Source organism: Xiphophorus couchianus, chromosome 7, assembly GCF_001444195.1.
Source record: "Xiphophorus couchianus chromosome 7, X_couchianus-1.0, whole genome shotgun sequence".
NCBI classification, from domain to species: domain Eukaryota; kingdom Metazoa; phylum Chordata; class Actinopteri; order Cyprinodontiformes; family Poeciliidae; genus Xiphophorus; species Xiphophorus couchianus.
The window spans coordinates 14,905,849-14,926,782 of NC_040234.1; the positions used below are offsets into that span (position 1 = coordinate 14,905,849).

General features: G+C 35.3%; 1 protein-coding gene across 2 annotated transcripts in view; it reads left to right on the top strand.

The window, feature by feature from the left end:
- The window catches only part of LOC114148266 (glypican-6-like), a 107,724-nt gene that overhangs the window by 51,686 nt on the left and 35,104 nt on the right, over positions 1-20,934 (top strand). For both annotated transcript variants that reach the window (XM_028023423.1, XM_028023422.1), the window contains exon 4: positions 2,892-3,057. In XM_028023423.1, coding sequence (XP_027879224.1) covers positions 2,892-3,057 — 166 coding nt within the window. The remainder of the gene's footprint in view (positions 1-2,891; positions 3,058-20,934) is intronic.

The following is a 20,934-nucleotide window of genomic DNA, read 5'->3' on the forward strand; positions in this document are numbered from 1 at the left end:
CTTCATGATGATGTCTCCACCATATTTTACCCTCAGTATGGCATGTCTTATTTGATAGGTATCTTTCTTGCATGGCCTATTCGGTATGGTGATAGTTTGGTAGGGATGCATTTGTTCTATACTCTTTCTAATTTTGGAGCGGAAACAGTTTCACCCTTGAGAAGTCAAGGGTGAAACTGTTTGTGAATTTGTTTGTTCTCTGACGTTCCCTAGCAAACCTCTGAGGCCTCAAAGCAATTTATACTCAGATTAAACTAATCACAGAATCACAGAAATTTTATTTTTATACTGAATAAAACTATAGTTGTCGAAATTGCATCCCATTTTCAACAATGGTCTGAATTTTCAAAATGCAAAGAGCTGCATAGCATTTTGAAAATGTCTCTCTCTGAATGGAGAGACAAATAAAAGGAATCCCTTTATTTCTACATAACACCTCTTCTCCTTATTAAAGCATAAAACCTCACCATATTATAAGCCCTTTAGTTTTTTTCTACAAGGTCCATTAAGAAAATAACAGCTGTGTCCAACTTTGAAAAAATATTTCATTTTATATTTATTTTGTTGTTTAATCCTGTCATTTATTATAACTGGGTTTAAATGGGATTAGACTGATGGATAGATGAACATTTAACTTCAGTTTCTTCTGATGATTTGTTAGCTCCTCAAAAGCTTTATTGGAGCAGGGCCATTTAACCTATTAATAATTATATATTCTTTTGTAGCAAATGTTTTCATGTTTTATCTTCCCACGCTTATCGAGAAGGCAAAGTCATACAGCCTTAACATAAAAAGCACAATCCTAGGAAAAAGCCTCTTTATCATTATCAAAGTATTCATGTGGCACAGGAATTTGACCAAACCAAACTGAAACTAGTACATTTCTGTAGAAGACAACAAAAGCCAAATTAACGTCATTACTTGTTTATGCGTCTCTTCCTCGAGAAACATAAAAGGCTCATAGCTCTACCTTTTGAATTTTTAAAGGAGCAACAGAAAAGTAGGAGCATAGCGACTTGTAATCTTGAGCAGCAAGTTTTCACACTGAGAAATGCATAATAAAAAGCTGGTTGTTGCTTCATAGAATAAAGAAAATAGCTGCAAGCCCACTGTACGCCATCTCAACAGCACTGCAAGCATCTGGTCCTCTGGATCTTAACATTAAAACATAAGGCTTACTAATTAAAACTGTTGTATAACTTCAGCTGATATAATATTTGCCCTTTCAGAGATTTTTATATGCAAAACAGTAATTTTTCACGCAGCTTAGTGGTCTATTAAAGCTTAACTTGAATTCCCTGAAAATTTCTCTTGTAGATGTTTGTGATCATGTTTGCAGCAAACCCTTTTGATGCAGCTGGACTTCCACAATTAGACATAACCATTTAACAGTGTTCTCTCTAAAAATCTGCAGATAAATCAAATTGGCTTATTTGTATATTTAACACTAAAACAGTAAAACATTTTAACAATCTACAAAATTCTTAAACATTTTGTTGAAGCTAAGAGAGGTTTTCTTTTTCCAGAAAATAACCTGAGTTGTTTAAGTAGCTTGATTAGAATCAGCTAAATGGAAGCACCACTCACTCAGTGGGTTATAAGTGTTTGCTTTCTTCTAGGCCTCTTAAAAGACAGGAAAATATTAATAAATCCAGATATTGTTGCTATGGTTATCAGTCTGCCAGAGAAAGCATTTGATAAACGTCAAGCAAAAGAACCTTACAGTATTTCCTGAGAAAGAAAATCTGTTGCTGCAGAGAGTAGAATAAAAAAACATATGCAAGTTGCACAGGAGTAGAAGGTGCAATTATTTAGAAATTGTGAAATGTGGGAACTTTGTCCTAGCACCGTCCTACTCTGCCTGTATTTTATCACCAGCCATTGCTAAAATGGGATATGAGATAGAATGGGAGGTAGTTTCAGGTGTTGTTTCAGTAAAAAATTCACTGAATAAGAAACTAGGTAACAGGATTGCAAAAGAAGAACAGTGGAATTTCAAACATGATCAAAGAGGTATGTTTAGATAAAGTAATAATAACCAGCTTTTTTTTCAAAAATATATCAACTTTCATTATTCCTGATATTTGCCCAATTTGATTTATGATACAACAAATGTCAGAACTAAGTTCACAGGTTTTATTTTAAATGTTCTGTAATCTAATAAAACAAAAATATCATCTATATGAATTGTGGTAAATTTATATATTTAAAAGCCACATATTGTGAATAAAAGGTCTTTAGAACTAGTTTTTTCAGCTGCATTCAGAGTAATAGCTCCAAGTATTTATATTCATTTCCACATCTGAAATTGAGAAGTTCATGAAGATTTGTTTTTAGTTGTGTAAAAGAAATAACAAGAGCACAAGGCAGCAAAGAGCAAACTGAAAATATATGTAACACTGAACTCAGGCATCAATGAATAAGTTATTGCCACAAAATATAGGTATTGAGGGCATCACCAACTAAGATGTGTTCCCCAACACGCTGTCATAGCACTCAATTCCTTTAAGTTTGGCTTCAATTAAATTTCTCACGACGACAGCCCTTTCCCCCTGAACTACCACTTTGAATTAATCCGACACACGAGGCTGTGGCGTCAACGAGCGGCCACACTTGCATATGCTCATTAAAAAAGTTGTTTTCTATTTACATCAAATCTTGCTCTTCTTGCATTCTCCTACTCCATTATCTGCAAAGGTTCTTTTTGCATAAAAAAATGGCGCTTCAAAATTACACATCACCTGTTAAGACCAACTGAAGGACAAATTGGGATTTGTTTGTCAGACTTTTTGTCACTAGAATGTGAGAAAAGTTTCTCTTTACGATTATAATCAGTCTCACAGAGCATATACAGACTTTAATGACAGCTTCTGTACTCTGTGTCCTTGCAGGTAAACAGCACCCCTGCTTGTATACGAGGGCTGACAAAAATGCTGTTCTGTCCCTTTTGTCGTGGCATGCCGGGAGTAAAACCCTGCAAGAATTACTGCCTTAACGTGATGAAGGGCTGCCTGGCAAATCAAGCTGATCTGGATCCAGAGTGGAACCAGTACATCGGTAGGTCAAACGTTGTCTCAGTCATTAACATTTGTACCTGCTGTTCTGTTCTTTCCATTTGATCCTGTTACATGTGTTAATATGCGGACCTGTGGGAGAATTGCTCTGTACTGTGGTTGTATTTAATAAATGGATGCAGTTGATGCAGAGATAAAGTACAGAGCAGTTTATGTATAACACGAGTTTCCAAGGATGAGACACTTCATGGATTCAATTTTCACTTTGACAGCTACTACTGTTGCTTCTGTGCTCAATGCTGGCTTTGGTTAATTGCAAATTGTTTTTTTCATGTGCTTTGAGACTAATGTTTAATAGAAATGACATAAATTCAATGAGAAAGAAAGTAACCACTATTTATTTCAGTAGCACTGAAGTGAAGAAACATAATATTGTTTTAATACGTTTACTGCAACAACTGCAAAGTGTCTTGAAATAGATTATTGCATGTCAGTGGAATTATCTGACAATAAAAAAACATTAAAAGAAAAAAGCTTAGAATTTGAACACATTGGGGAAAAATTCCTAACTTCAAGAATATTTCTCAGAAAACCTTTTGTGAAATATCGTCGGTGTATTTGGGACACTTGGATCTCCCAATATGAGTTGAAGAGTATTACTGAGGTGAGGCCTTGTTAGGATTCCTAACTGGACCTCAGTGAAAGATATCCAATTAGAAGAAGACGATGGCTGGAAAAATAATTATACTGTCCCAAGGTATTAGACAGTAATTAGCAAATCACTGTTGCTACAATGTCTTGAATCACTTAAAGTGAATAAACATTTTACTGAAGTATTTTGTTCATCAGTATCTTTCTTTTGTAAAAGATTTTTTTATGCTTTCCACTGGTAAAGGTATAACTTGCCAAAGCGGTCCTGTATCTTGGCTGCTCTTAAAAATTGTAAAGAGAACATGACATTCAATGTTTGTTGATCTTCATAAGTTAGAAAACAACTAAATCTTAATTTCTCCTCACCTAAATGTAACCATATTTCCATAGAAAGCTCTAATTGCAAAATTTATTGAGGAGAATCTGTAACAACATGGATCTATTTAGATAACCTGTCTGGAGTACATGAAATAATGGACCCTTTAATTTAAAATATTGTTTTTCAGTTCTCAAACGTAGCTTAAAAATGGCTAAAGGTTTGTCTCTGTTAAGTCTTAACTATATGGGACTATAACTGTACTCGTAACCCTTAGGAAGCAGTGTTGGTGCTAGCTGACGTCAGTGTGCCTGGAACTGAGAATCTTGATAAGATTGAAGGAATTATGAAAAATCATATGAAGGTATTGAAAGAAACCTAAAGCGGTTAGCAGCACACCAAAATGAACATCACTGACTGACTGGCTTAGAGGTCTGACTTGAGTCCCATTAAAAATCTGGAGTAAGCTGAAGATTAGCTCTTATGCCTGAAAGACATCAAATCTGAAGAAGCCTGAGAGATTTACACAAGAAGAATGGCATGGGGTTTGTAAGGACATTGGTCAAAGAGTTTTTGCAAACTACAACCAGTTATCTCAAGCTGTTATTAGCCAAAAAGTGAGACATTGCTGACGTTATATATTAGTTACCAAATATGTCGCTTGTTACCAGTTTTCTCAACTAGATATTGCTATAGTTGATACATGTAATTCTGAAACAACATATTTGTTTTGTATTGTTTAGCTTACAAATATTGCAGCTGGTGTTGTGTTGTGTTGTGTTGTGCTGGTTTTTTACTTTAACATCACACCCATATATTCAGGCCTGGCCTTTGAGCGAGATGTCAAAAGGTGCTGTTTTTTCTGTCTTTCTTCTCTCAACTCTTTTCTGCATGAAAAGATTTTATTCATGGGATTCTGCTCTCCTGCTGTGCTAAATGGTGACTGATTACAGGAAAGAACTGCACTGCAGGGGAATGTCAAGTAAACTGGAGAGAAGTTCAGAAGAAACTTGTCAGTTTGGGCACAGAGAATACAAATATACATGTAATATTTATATATTTCAAGAAGATTTGATAGAACATCAAATGATTCTGTCAAATAGCCTTGGCCTGTTGAGCTCTACAAAGAAAAATGTGATTAGGAAGTGGCAAGCTTGAGAATGCCTGGTCGATTGAATTTCCACCTAAAAATACAATTCTTTTAGCATTTATGACAGTAATTATATGCAACTTTGCAATGATTTATCGGAGGAAAAAAGTCACAAAGCACTTTTTCATTTTCTTATATTTGAATGCTAAGACTGCTTACAGTAGAAATGTTCATCTTTAGATTTATTAATAGTTATATTTTCTGCCTGTGAGTAGAAAAAAAGAGTGCTTTCATAATCTGGAATTTCTTGTTAACTTTACCAGACCTGACATTTGTGCTCCGATTACTATAAATTATATCAATGTGTCCCTATTGATCCAACAAATACTTATTTAAAGCACCATTTACAGGTGAAAAAGGGATTTGAATAAAAATCTGACTAAACTATCAACATTTTAACACAAGAAAAAATAAATGTATATTTGATAAATATTTGAATGATACCTCTTTACTGTACATATGGCAGCTGCTAAATTATTGAATATTTCTATAAATAACTGGTATGATTTTTTCTTCTTTTTTTTTTTTGGAAGGAATTAGTTGCTTCCCTTTGGTATGCTTCTGCTGAATTTCGGTCCTTCCATACTGCTCTGAGAACTTTTTCAGTTTTCCATGGATTTAGTGAGTCTCGCTGGCTTCACTCAGCTCATGTAATCCCTCACTGACTCATTGATGCCTAGATCAGAGCTCTGTCGGGACCTACCATCTGTTGCAGAATTCATTGTTCTTCTTGTGACTAGAAATAGTTCATTCCTGGCTGCTTGTTTGGGGTCATTTCCATGTTACAGAATAAATTAGGCACAAATCATTTCATGCTTCTGCTTGATGGAATAATATTGGAGCATAAATATTGGAACAGTTCTGTGCATTGCAAGCTAAGTGGTAGGAATTCTCAGGTTGTATTTCACTACTGAAGTGATATTTGATTACTGTGGGAGAAAAGCTCAGTAACAGAGCCCCCATATGTCAGTGTCATGTTTAGCTCATTAAGTGTGCATTAGCAAATTAACACATCAGCCAGATTCATTGCAACATTAGCAACACAGAGCAATCGTACAGTCAGCTACCTGATAGATGGGCTCACACACCTTTAAGCACTTGTTTGTTGTTGTCCCCTGAGTGTGATTCAGTTTTTTTCTGCCTGTCTTGATACAAGTTTCAGGTCAGCACTGGTCCATACTATTTAATACCTTGGGACGGTATGGACCAGTGAGTCAGAACTAACTCTGAAAGGTGGGAGAACAGCAAAGACTCTGAGCTGATTCTCCTTGAGTTCTGTCATTTTAGGTTAAGCTATATTTTTCTCTTAAAAAAAAACTGAGGTTTCAATAGAATTTTAATCAGGTTTTATCTGTGCAGAAATTGCCAAATTATGAAAGAATTTAGACTTCTCCTCCAATTACAAAAGACCAGAAAGTTTTTATAAATATATTATGTATATACTGTATATATTTAGATATTTTTCATTGTGAGCAGCTGCACTGTGGCAGCAAATAGCTGAAGTCGGTTTTACCCTCAAAGCACAAATTAGAAATTATTAGATTTCAATTTGCTTCCTTATATTTTGGTGTGGTATTTGAACATTAGCATCAAGCGCAACGCACAGCTATATTAGCTCATAGCATAGCAAACAGCTCTACCAAAATGTTTTGACACTGGATTTTATTTATTCTGTACGAAAGTCCAATGAAAGCACAGAAAAATCAAAAAGGTCAATAAATAAAATGATGAATTTTACTTTGCATTTTTAAAAAAGATTTTGCAAGATTATAAAAGTAATCTTGCAATAATAAAAGTATTGACCTGTATCATCTACGTTTTCCATTGACAAATTACTTCCTTTTAATCCGTGTGTGGGCTGTATACAGCCAGCAGGCCGCAATATTGAAGGTGTGGTTAATTCACAATGTCTGTGCAATAACACACACAGTCACAGGGGGATTTAGTCAAACATGGGTCTAAATGTCTGACCTTAGGATGGATTAAGGAGCTTTAAAAAATAAATGGTAGCTTGTTTATTATCAGTAGTTCCTTGGTGAGCATCTTCAGCATCTCACATGAGACTACTTCAGCCCTCATAAAAGAAACACTTGACCCTGAACTTGATTTAACAAGGTATAATCAGATGTTTTATCTGCCATGTCATTTTTGAAATGGTAGGCAGAGCTACTACTACAAACTAGTGAGGGGACTCTGCACCTACAGAGAAGGGACACTGTTAGAAAAATGTTAAGGAAATTAAGGTGACAGAATAATAAATTCCCTAAATATGTTCATGTTGACAGTATATCATAGTCAACTTCATTTTCATAGAATATTTCAGCAGCCTTAGAAGTTTTGCACTTTTCTCAACATCTTACACACCTCTTTGACAGCTTTGGAAGTTTTGTTGCTGTCATGTTGTTTGCAGAGGAAAATCAGGTAATATCACAACATGGGAGACAGTACACATCTGGCAGCAACTCATTGATCCTACTTTAAAAACAAATCCAGGGGTCCCAAGAGGCATGCAGTTCAGTAGGCTGATTCATGTTCTTGCCACAGCCATTTTTATGTGGAGGAAAGAAATATTCTCATATGGGACATTTAAGCTCAAAACAGATTTAGATAAATTCTAATTCTGATTGGTTCATAGGAGATTTCATTATGCTTTAAAAAAAAAAAAAACTTTTACATTCTCCACAACATAAATAAGGCATCTGAAAAATTTAAGTGCCTTGGCTACAGTTTTTGCCCTCTCTGACTTTTCACTGAAAGGTGACTGGAAAGTTGTTCTTTCCGACTCCCCCTTTCCTGAGCCAATTACCTCTGAGGTCTCTAGACGTGCCAGCAGGAGGTGCTGGTATTAGTTTGAACATGTGTTGCACAGTACTTGGCCTACAGTGTTATCCACTCAACTTGCTCAATGCTAGTGTTAAGTAATAATTAGAAAAAACTCAAGCGTTTCCACTAACTTCCTTCACTAACATACCACAGAGAAATTGTTACCATGACAACCAGTTTCAGTGCATCTGGAACGTAATCACAGTACTTCATTTTTTTCCACACAAACTCGTAAAAACTGGGTAAAAACAGACTAGAAAAATGTTGACCTGGTCATATGGGTGTTAATAGCATCAAGATGCTATGGTCTAATTTTGACATAAAAATCATGAAATCATGTATCCTGACTTGTGTAAACACTACGGCTTGGTGCTAGAACCAGAAGCTAGTGGGGTGTATTGCTCTGGACACTTTGGACCTGTTAGTACCAGCTGAGCATGCCAACCTAAGCATCGTCGATGATCATGCCTGTCTCATATTACCACCTTGCATAAATCTTTGGACTGGTACTTTCAGCAGGCTGCTGCACTATGTCACAAGCCTTAAATGATCTCAAACTGGTATGGATGAAAAAACAAACAAACAAAAAAACAGTTACACAAAAGTGTATCACTGTAAAGATGGTTTGTAGTGTGTTTTGTTGCAACCTGAAGTGAAATAAACGTAAGTGGAGTTTGAAACCAAAATATTTGTATAGGTTTATGTCTGGTTGAACGATGTGTGTGCCCAGTTGATTCTTTTTTGTGTGGGGGGTGTATTTTATTGTAATCCATAGGGGTTCCCAGAAAATCTTTGGGAACCACTTATATAAACCATAGTTTCTAGAGGAGTGTTTCTGGCACCTTGTTAAATCTATTCAGTAAATAACTGAGATAGTTCTAAACTATAAAAAAGGACCAAGCCAGTACAGCAAGGTTTACTCAATAAAGTGTCTGGAAAGGGACTCTGTTATTAATCCCAGCTTGCATTTTTGCTTTGCCTCTAATGCATTGAAGCTCATGCACATAAACATTATGCGCCCTGAAATTGATTCGCACTTACTATGAATCAAAGGATTCATAGGAATTAGTTTTAAGTATTCAAACTCAAACATTGGGTTGTGTTGCAACCTTCAAGTGTTTTGTTCAAAAGCAGATGTTTTCAGAAATGTTTACATTTATTCCAGTGAAAAGTAATAAAGAATCAATTTTGAAACTTTTGCATTACTCCCATTAATCCTGAGCACTGTTCTTTCTGTCTTTATCAGCACTCTTGTCAATTGGATTATTGTTCCCTGGTGCAGAGGAAATGTCAGTTCTATATATCTTGGCTCTGGCATTTCATGCTCATTACAGGCTGAATGATTTTCAATTAACTTGCGATCTAAGCACAAAAAAAAAGCTTTGACTTGGCTGTAGGTGTTAAATTGCTAGGGAAACCTGTTTTACAAAGACAGACAAATTAAAGCTATGTAGAAATGCCATTTGGCTGAGCTGCATTCTGATACAAATCGTACTGCATAAAGCCCATTTTATGATGCTTGAAATACCCAAAGGAATAGTCATACAAGGTACAGTGCACTATATTTGTTTTTATTTTCTTTGTGTATGTTTGGTTAATATCATGTATCAGCTCCACTGATCAGAGAAGCAGAAATGCTTGGAAGATTAAAATTCATCCAGTTTCTGAGAGGAGCATTCCCTCTCTAATGTTGCAGGAGATAACACCCCCTTTTTAGAAAAATTCAAAAGCATGAGAGAACCTGAACAAAAAAATATGCCAATGCACATTAAAGCAAAGCTTTAACTCACCTCATCTGTAATAAGAGTGTTGCGCCGAAAGAGGCTGGCATAGCCAGAGGCAAACTAAGACATATGTGGTATAAAAGCATGAGTTTTCTTCAGAAATGTAAAAACAAAAAATCAGAAATGCCTGAAAATATATTCTACTTCTGGATTATGGGGAAACACAAGTGCACTGCTCCGCCTTCTCATTTCTATGTTTCAATTTTATGTTTGGCTCTGTTTCTTGTTAAGACCATTTTACATAAAGGACAGAAAACATCCCTAGACCAAATTTTCATTTCTGATTTTATTGAGTTGCTCATATTTTTTCTATACTTTTTTTTTTTTTTTTGCTAGAAATACCGTTTTTCCTAATGGACATTTTAAAGAGCAGTTTAACCCCAAAAGTGCTAGTGTAAATTGTCTAAAAATACTATTCAAAAACTACACTTACGACAAACATATGTACAGTACTGATTTTACATTAATTCATCTTACGCATAATAAGGAGGTTATTTGGGTTACAGACCAGTGGTATCTGAATAAATACCACCTGAATCCAGTATTTTTAAATCCAAAATGCTTTTTATGTCATTTTTGGTCATATTGTTGAATAAACCAAGGTGTTTTTATAAGTTTGTAATCACATAATAATCATCATTATGATCCTTTCATTTATGCAGTCCCTTTTTTCAGCTGACTGTTCTGGTCAGTAGTGAGTACACTAATAATACTCTAATAATCAACAATCTACAGTCTACTCACTGCAGATTGTTGACAGAGTTGCTGTAACGCCACTCAGGGTTTTTCCACCAATTTTTGGGAAGGGTAAAAATCCTTTTTGGCACGTTATGCTTACAAAAACAGATGATTTTATTACATTAGTAGTCATTTTACATTGTTTGGGTGATCTTTTGAGATACACCTATCTCATTATCTATCAGAAACAAACTTTTTCAGGTATAAAACATGTATGCTTCATGATATCGGTCATGCATCGTGATAACATAGGAAAAACCTAAACACATTTTTAAAGTCATTCTGTTTTGAACAAATCCAGCCTGAATTACTAATTAAAAGCACTCTGCTGAGTAGCCAGTAACTAATCCATTTTTTCCCACAGGAGGACATAATCCTTGCTGACTTACCCTAAAACTTGCTTAGTGTATAAAATATTGAAACAAAGTTTCAAGCTGTAGTGCTAATTTTGAGTGTATTTGCAATTTATATACAGTGCCCCTTTCCAGTACCCTATTACATAGAATAAACATGCATTGCAAAAAGTAGGCCATATTGAATTTGATGCAATTAAAATGGGATTAGATTCTTATTAGATTAATTAATTATTATGAACAGCTGTCCATCTGTGGGCCATCTCTGAATGTGATCAGAATTCCCATGTTTATGTACAGCTAAGTCCTCTGGGTATCGGTCTAAGGATATCTTTTATACTCATCGCTTAGATAATGTATTCCTGTTTCTCTTTTATCAGTTCAACAACTGTGTTGTTTTTCTTGAAAAAATCTTTGTTTTTGTTATTTGCCACCCTCCTTTCTCCTGTATGGCCTTCTACCTTCCAGGTGGTTTGCATATCAATCACAAGGACTTTTGAAAATATTGTCTTCTGCAGTTTTGACTTTTATTTGTCGTAATTTTTTTTTCTGCTGACAAGTTTTTGATTCCTGTGACGATTTTGTTTCCCCCCTCTGGCACGCTCACAGTCCTTTGAAAGTCTGAAGTGAACTGGTTGACTCTGCCAGCCTTTAATATGCTTGTATATTTTTTTTTCCTGTCTTGTTGCGCTGGTGTTTACAGGCTTTTATTATTCCCTCCGGAGAGGCATGTCACCACTGGAAGCAATCTGCATTGATTCTATCTGCTCATTTCTTCTTAATTAGCTGATTTGTTTCACATGGTAACTGGATCCTCTTGCAACCTGTTTATTTAATTTCAAGGCAGCAAAACCTTCCCTTTGTGGCAACTAATCCTCATGAATAAAGCATTGGTAACAAAGGATCACTTAGCTCTCTGTAAATGGTCAGTCAACAGCCGAAACTCAGACAGCACAAATAGCTGCTGCTTACAAGGATGCTGGAGTGTTTACAATTTTATGCTACGAATGAAAAATATAATTTCTCTAAATCCCATTCTCTTCACCATAAGGATGTAAACCTGTTTTATACCAATAGATTGATGCTGGTTAAGTTAAACTGTCTGTCTCAATGGGTACTAGCTGTCTTGGGACGCAAATAAATATTGATGTCTGAAAGTGATTTCTGACAAGAATGTAAAACTGTACAATTTAGCCAATTTCCATGCCGAATTTCTAATAATGATTTAATTTTACAGATTACCTTATTTCTACATATTTCTTTGTTAGGATTAGTTGTTAGGTAGCTACGTACTTGAAAAAGTATTTATTAAATCATGTTTGCATGTTTTTGCTACAAAGAAGCCTCACTGTTAAACATTATTTCTGAATTAAATAAACTTGTTTGTAATATTTGAAGATTACTCTAACCCTCAACCTAACAGAGGTATGAATACTTTTGAGCCAAACTATAATGCTAGAGTTTGTACGGTTTAATTGTTTTTTATGTTTTTTACTGAACATCTCTGTAGAACATCAGAACAAATACTAAAATAAGCACATTTTTATATAATTCCCTTCATCAGCTCTTTACCGCTGATCATACATAGAAAAATCATGCCACAGTTTACATATGATCAATGTGCATTGATAACATTTCTTTTTTGCCAATAGATTGTAGAGGCCCACAAATACAAATGCTGCTGTTAAAGCTGCAGTGTGTAACTTTTATAAAAACATATTTTTCAATTATGTTGACATTTATTGATACTTTCCTGGAACCAAAAGCTCAATAAATAGTAAAATAACAATCCTAAATGTACTGCTAGTTTTAAGTTTTCTTATTATTATAACATATGACTATTTTTTTCACTCTATTTTTTTTTTACTAATAACAATAAATGATACAACTGTTGCCGATCTCTACATAAAGGAGTAGAACAAGGTGAATTTAAAATTCTTTACCCCAAAACACACATAGTGTTCAAAACACGGTAACTCAAAATCTACACATACTTCCAAGATGTGGCAGGATTAATTATTTCACAAGATATGCTTTTTATTTATGTACTATTTAGTCTAAATAAAATGACTCTAAATGAATTTAATTTAAGGAATGTGCTCCTTTTGCTTCTTTACTGATTTTTCAGCTAGTGAAATAACCACATATTAAGAGATGTTTCTCAATTCACCTACCTGTGAAATACATGGTTCTCTTCTTGTAGCTTTGATTACATAACTCGATCATCCATTAAATATAAGATCATTTTGCATGCTTTATTTTTGTGGAGAACATCTAATACTACTTGCTAATACAGAGTGCAAGGTTAGTCCAGAGGCTTGCATCTAAAGACAGCTTAAAATTCAGCGAACACAAGCAAGATGGCATCTGCTTTATGTGCTGAATATCAAACTAGTTTTAGTAAATGAACAATATACCTGGACTGAACAAAGAAGCATATCAGAAACAGAATAGATGTACATTTCAAGGAGAAGTGTAAAATTGTATTTATTTTATGTTTTTTTTTTTGTTGATTACATTTATCTTCTAACATATGGAGTCATTTATTTACTATATATGATGCAAAGAAAAATGGTAAACATTTTTGGCAGTGATTAATTATTCCCAATTGTTTTTTTAGCTCCTACAAATTACATTTTTGGGCTTAGCTGTAGTAATTCAACATTTTCAACACTTTTGCACAGAAAAAAACATGTAAAACCATTCCTGTCAGCAGTCAGTGTCTGAACCTCCATGAAATCCTGAACTGCTCATTAGTGAACCATGCTGCCTCATATGATTAGCGATGAAGCCCTGTTTCTGATGCTGCGTTAGTTTTTGACTATACATTACAAGTCACACTTGCTGTATGTTCTTGGTTTCTCCCGTTCAAAGATTTAAGAGAACAACAAAACAACAACAATTAGTCTTCAAGGAAGATTCAAGGAACCTTTTTCCTTGAAGTCAGCCATGATTTCAGTTTATTGTGTAACCATGCCATAACCAAAATTTACAAAGCTACAGAAATAAAATAGTGATTTTTAAAAAATTTTACTTATTCTGCTCAGTACCAAATCTTGATCTGGCATCATGCTGATATTGATTTATTTATCATCTGGAATAAAAAAAAGACTTTAACTTGTGGTCTCTGGTCCAGTCTTCATATTTTGTGCACAATCTTTGCTTGGTGTGTTTTTTATTTATTTATTTTATTTTTTCAGAGATGTGACTTCTTTCCTATCCCTGTTCACCCCATGCCAGTATGCATGTTTCTTCACAACTTTTATTTAACCAGGAATAGCTCATTGAGATTAAAGATCTTTTTTTTCAGGCGAGTCCTGGCCAATAACAGTTTTCAAAGTTCTCTGCCTCACCGTGCAAACTGAATCATTCACACCTTTCTCCTTCCATTCCTGAGCTATCTCTGCTCTAGTGACAGCCCTGTATATTATCTGAAACTACTTTAAAGTTTTCTTGGGAATGCTTATTCTTTCGCTACTGAAATTGAACCTTTTTCCTTGAAGTCAGCCACGATTAAGTAAATATTTAAATTGGATATGATCTTATTAGTAGTCTAAGAAGCTATGTAATGCTTTATTGCTAATTTCATCCACCCTGTTCTTCAAATTCAGTTTAAATAACATCAACTAGCTACCTTGTCTTTGTTAACGCTTTGCCCTAAGACAGGCATGTTGAATCATTTAATAGCACGGCTAAAATACAGTGGAAATTAGGTGTTTGGGCTCAAGTTAACTTTTATTACTCATGCAAATAGTTTCTTCTGAATACTCTTCATGGCGATTTATGGTGGCCAATTCACAGTACCACCATCAACCCTGACACTCAAAACTTTGTGAAAATAAGTTATTAACAAACACTCTCTCAGGTTGTGGCCATAACTGGTGATAATTTTTGGATGACTGCAGCATGAAACATTATCTACATCACTTTCTTTTCTAAATCAGTGTTGCCTTTTTAGCACCACAGTAATATTTATTTCTAAACAAAGGCTATTTGTCGGCTTCATTTACACTTGATTGTTCAGGTTCTTGACACATAAGCCGCTTTCCTCACACAGAGATGGTACAACAAAATGGCTGTCAGCCACAAATCCAGGGAAATGTGTGAATATGTATTGGTGATATTTTAGGTTGAATCATAATTTCAAACCACATCTATTCAGAGCCACATAAAGATAATTACAAAGCCGGCCTTCCACCACCTGAAAAACATTTCCATAATTAGAGGACTAATTTCTCACTAAGACCCAGAGAAACGTATCCATGCGTTTATCTTTAGTTGCATTGATTACTGCAACAGTGTCTTCACAGATCTGCATAAAAAATTAATCTTCCATGCAGCTGCTCACGTTCTGAAGTAGAACCAAACTTGGAGAAGCAGCATTCATCTTCTATGCACCACAAATCTAGAACAAACGTCTGGAAAATTATAAAACAGCAGAAACACTGAGTTCTTTTAAATCTAGACTACCAACCCACCTGCTTTGTGTTGCTTTTGTACCCTAATTAATGAAACACTAAGCAACATTTTGATTTGTTCTGACAGGCCTTGGAAAAATTATGTTTCAGTTGTTGATTTTTGTGTTTTTATGATGTAAAGCACTTTGAATTGCCTTGTTGCTGAAATGTGCTATACAAATAAAATGTGATTTGATTTGATCTATTTTAACAACTTTTATTCTGCTGAAAAGGCGCTCTTTTTTGTGTGGCTGGTTGTAGCACAGATTTTATGAGAGCCTGGCACTGCTTAATTAGTTTCTCCAATATCAGCTAACAGTGTCTGTTACACATCTGAAACATGTCTTCAACTTCTTACAAAGCTTTGATATGCTGACTATAATTAACCCAGTTTTAGCCTAAATGTGTTCTCAGAGGTAATTTATTCATATTATTAACCCAAAATCCTTCTGTGGGTTCATATTATTCACTCTCAAAACGAGGGTGTTTATAGGAATTCTCAGTAAAAGAGTATTTAAATGGTAAATGGACTTTCCAGTCATACTTACCATCCAAAGCGCTTTAAAATACAATACAATTTACTCTCCCAAATGCGCACACATTAATCCGCTGATAGGCAGATCGGCAGGCAACTTTTCTAGGTAGTTCAGTTTTTAGGAAGAAAGTAAAAAACTAGAGCAGGGATCTGGCAAATCAGGATCTGGAATCGTTTATGTTTTAGTTTCAACTAAAGAAAGTTTAGACTACAGATTACTAGGCAGATGATGGATAGTTTAAAGCTAGCCAAATGGGTTAGTGGTGGTAGGAGTTTTTTGGGGGGAGTGGTAGTACTTGTTTTCATAGTGGTAGTAGTAGTTGCACTAGCTTTAATTGTAGTTGTTGGACTGGTTGTAGTACTAATACAGGTGGTATTTCTAACACTAGTTACAGTTAAAGCTTCAGCATTTGTGTTGCTAGATGTTGTAGTAGTACATGTCACAGTAATAGCAGTATTGATAGTACCAATATTGGTAGTAGTATTGGTATTCACAGCAGTAGAAGTAGTCAAAGTAGTTATTGCAACTTAGCAATTAGCAAATTAGTAATTTCAATAGTAATACTAATTGTAGTAATGTCATTCACAGTAGCAGAACTATTTGTATTAGTAATCACAATAACAGTAGTAATAATAGTGATGTTATTTGTTGTATTAGTTGCAGGTGTTGTAGTAGTAACACCTGCAACTATTCGTTTCTTTTTGCTGTCTGTGACCACATCAATGTTATCTGTTTATTGTGACCTTGTAAACACTATCATTTTTCCTTCCGTCCCTTGTTGGTCTGTCTCACAGCACTATTAGTTAGTTGAGTGAACTACAGATGAGCAATGCTTTGCAGAATCAGAATTACATTGGAGGCCATTTTTCATTCTGCTAAACTCTTTGTAGCCAAAGAGCCATAAACGGGCCTCTTTACTTTCCTTATTTGTCCTTGTCTACTGGAGGTTACCGCTGGCTGACAAAGACTGAATTTAAGTGGACATCAATCTCGATAAAGAGGCAGAGCCCAGAGTAATATTACCTTTTCCATTTTTTTCACAGTCCTTTTACAGCAAGACAGAACAAATAAGATTGTTTCATATCATGAACTTAAACATTAAGGTTTAAAACTAACCATTTTTCCTGCTGTAATTTTATGTCTTGTCACTTTTGGTCTCCATATTTCTATCCAGTAAGTCCAATTTGTTTCAAAAAACCTTCAATCCAAAATGGGACAAAATGTGTCTAGTTGCAATGGCTGTGTCATGTTGATAACAAGATTTCCTCTGTCTGCCCAGTGGCCTATCTAAGCCCTGCAAACGTGACGCAGTAAAAATTTGTCTCAGTGTGTCACCGGTGCCACAGCGGACTGGACTTCATGTACTCCACATAAATGAGAGTCATTAATTCTTCAAGTAGGTAGTTTTCAAATGCAATGCAGGAGTACCTCTCCCATGGGAACAAGCCAACCCAATCATCTCTTATTCCCCTGCTTTTCTCTTTGCCTTGTCTTTTCTTTCTGACATATCTATCTGCTTTCCTTCATCCGAGTAGTTTCATCTGTCTTTTGAGTTACTGATAAGTCACCAGTGTTTGGAAAGATTACCAGAATCTCTTACTTTTTCACTATCCTTGATTGTAAAACATACATTTCTTTTCTTGCTTGTTTCAGTGTGTTATGACTAGCTAAAATTAAAAACTAGGCATCAATAATGAATTTGAGTTAGTTTAATTATAAAGTGGAGGTCTGAAACAACAGTATATTTAAAAGTTACAAATATCATCTTAGCAAATGAAACATCTCAGCTGTTTGGTCATGAGGGTCATAAGAGATTCTGACAGCCTGATAGCCTTCATTTAAAACACCATAAAATCACAAGAAGGGTCAACATAATAATGTTAATTCCCAGTTGTCCTCTCTTCTACAAACTTAGTAGGTTATTACTGTATGTGATGCAGTATGGGGAAAAATATTTTCCTCTTTGAACTTATTTTGATTGTCTCAAAATCAATAAGTTGGATTTAATGTGCCACTGCAGATTGTTGATAGTGGAAAGACGCATCTTTAATTGATTAATTTCAAGATTAAAAAGCACTGATTGAAGTTAAAAACATACCAGATTGTTTTACACTGTACAAATTGATAATTGTATTAGAAACCAAAACACTTGTGGAGAATTACAATTCCGAAAATTTAACTTGATAAAGGAAAAAAGGGGTCTAGATTTATATCATGGGATGCTGGCTGTACACTCACTTCCTGCCTCTTCCTCCCACTCTACCTCGCCTCCCCTTGGTCCTTCGTCTCAGCCTCACCACAGCAAGCGAGGCAGAGATTCCACAGTGCGTCTCATCCATCTTGCACAGTATGTAAAGACAGCAGCGCAGGAGGTTGCTTTTTCTCTTTTCCTTCTCAAGCTAGAAAGTTACCTGCAGATTCCAACATATGTTTTTTTTTTTTTTTGTGGAAACTGTGAAACAAAAACAGCTCTCAACTTTTACCAATCTATACTTTGCATAAATGTGGGTGGACCTTCCACTAATTGCATACTACCTCATTTAAATGGAGTTTAATGGCACTTGTGTTTTCGCTTGGTTTGCACACATTTGGCATCCAGAAACAGCTTTGTACATTTGCCCATGAGGGTATTACCTTATATTTGCTCAGCAGAGCTGTCAGCCTTAGCAGACATGCTCCTCCCTGCTTTCTAACTGAAGTTTTATAACATTCTTACATTAATTAGAGAATGTATGATACATTTATCTTTTCTTTAGTTTGGAATCAGTTATTTTTTCAAAATATTGATGCATCCTCGTACAGTTAACCATACCTACTGCACATTGGTGCTTGATATATTCTGAAATGCAATTTATTTTATAGTCTAATTCAGGTGTCTACCTACTGTTGTTGAAAATTGCTTCTTTAGAATTGTGGTGCAGTGCAAGCCACACAATTAGTACTGAAGTAATTGGCATATTAAGATCCTTGCAAGTATCACAGGCTGTTTGCAAATCACAGTGTAAACAAACAGAAGAGCTTTTTCAAAGGCTCTGAATCCAGCATAATTAGAAAAGAAATGGAGCCAGAGCCAAATGTTTTTTTTTTTTCAAACCCTATTCAACTGACATTTACTGTTCCTGGAAAAAATGAAAATTTGAACAGCTCTTTCTGTTTGTTTACTCGGTTGTTTTGTTTCCTGTATGATCTTGCTACCTTATCTTGTTTTCTTTTTCTAATTAAAGTGTATTAAGATCTTATCTTTTTGTGTACAAGGGTGGGGTAACTAAAGTTGCAAACTTTTAAGTGAACTAGCCTCCTTTTTTGGTTTGTGTGCAGAATAAATAAACAGCCAAGGAAGTCAGAGGCATCACGTTAGAAGTCATTGTTTCCGTAGTGTCCAAATGACAGGATGACCTTGTTTAGTTACAAGGTAATTTTTAGTCATTATGACAGCCTGCTGGTGAGGTCCTGTCCTGGGAGGTCTGTGGACAGAGAAACATGTCTCTGCTTCCAGATCTGGAAATTACTCAGTGGGGAGTTGGTGGTTTGGTGATGTCTTGTTCCCTATTCATGACTTTCAAACTCAGATCTGCTACTGTAGAGAACATTTCACATTAATACTTGGAGTATTTGGGTCTTGTTGTGCCGTGGCAAGAGACTACCTATGAGTTCATATATATATATATATATATATATATATATATATATATACCGTATATATTAAAGAAACATGATTTAAAGCACTTTAATTCTGTTTATTGCAACTCACTCAGCTAACCTTGTGCAAAATCAAGCTAATTTGAAGTCCATTCTGTTCACATTCTTTCAGGATTATGAATGCAACATGCTTTTTAAAGCTGTCATTTATGATGCATGAAAGAGATGGGAGGTAATGAGAAGAGTCTTGTGTTTTACAAGCCCTTCCGGCTTTTGTCCAGCCAATTTAATAAACCTCTATCCTTCCTGCAGCAGGTGTGCTGGGCTTTCAGTGTTTTTTATTTTTATTTTTATTAAATCAACAACTCATCAGCACTTTCTGCTGTTTGTTTACTCGATCAAGTGGATCTGCATAAAAATTCAATTTGCATCAAAAAGCAGTCATGATTGTAATGAGTGAGAGGGGAACAGAAGAAGTAACATTTTTGGCTGTTTGTCATACTGGTTTATTTGAAATAGCCTCCAGCTGTATGAGCGTACTAACCTCAAACCTGTTCAAGCAAACAAATCCTTACATTTTAGATCCTTCATCCAGATGAATGTTATATTGGCAGGATGGTAAATGGAAAACCATTGCTGGTAGAAAGCCAAAAGAAGTTCTGTTTGCAATTTGCTACAAAATGAGATCAAAACAACTTTTTTGGCTTGCATGTAAAATATTATGTTTGGTTGAAAACTCACACTGCACATTACCCTGAACATAATCTTTGCTGTGAAACTTGGTGTTGGCACCGATGTGTTGCCGGGAAGCTTTTACTTTAGCAGGAACAGCGGAACTGGTCACAGTTGATGGGGGTGGGGGAGAGAAAAAGTAGACAGATCTAAATAGAGCAACATTTTGACAGCAAACCTGTTAGAAATGTTTCCAGTTTTATTCAAAGAAGAGCGGAAACATGAAACCCATTCATTTGGCTGGCAAATGTTTATGTTTTAGTAACTTGAGCCAAATATGTGGTGTTTATCTTGATCAATAGCTTGTTTTACCCATGCATGAATAGTTCTGTATACCCCTAACTGGGTTGGCAAAGTATTTAAGTATTTAAAGAATTCCTACAAAAGAGCAGAAGCAGACTTTTTCCAATGTTTCTTTTCTTTTTTTTTCAGTGTAAGCTAGTGGAGCTCAACACATCTGTAGCTTGAGAACCCACCAGAGGCTTGGGAAGACAATAAAAAGAAAGCCTATTAACCAATTTCCTAACCTTTGCTCTGCTTGAAAAGCACTTTTCAGATCGGGGCAGGACAAATTCACATAAAATAAATCCAACTAATTATGCAAGGGTTGTAGAAATAAAGAGAAAGGCAATTTACATAACTGAGATGAGACGCACCCTGATAGCATTGTCTTTGGGGACCCACATGAAACCATTTTCCTCATCGTTTTCTAGAATAGTTGTTTTTTTCCCCTTATGGTAG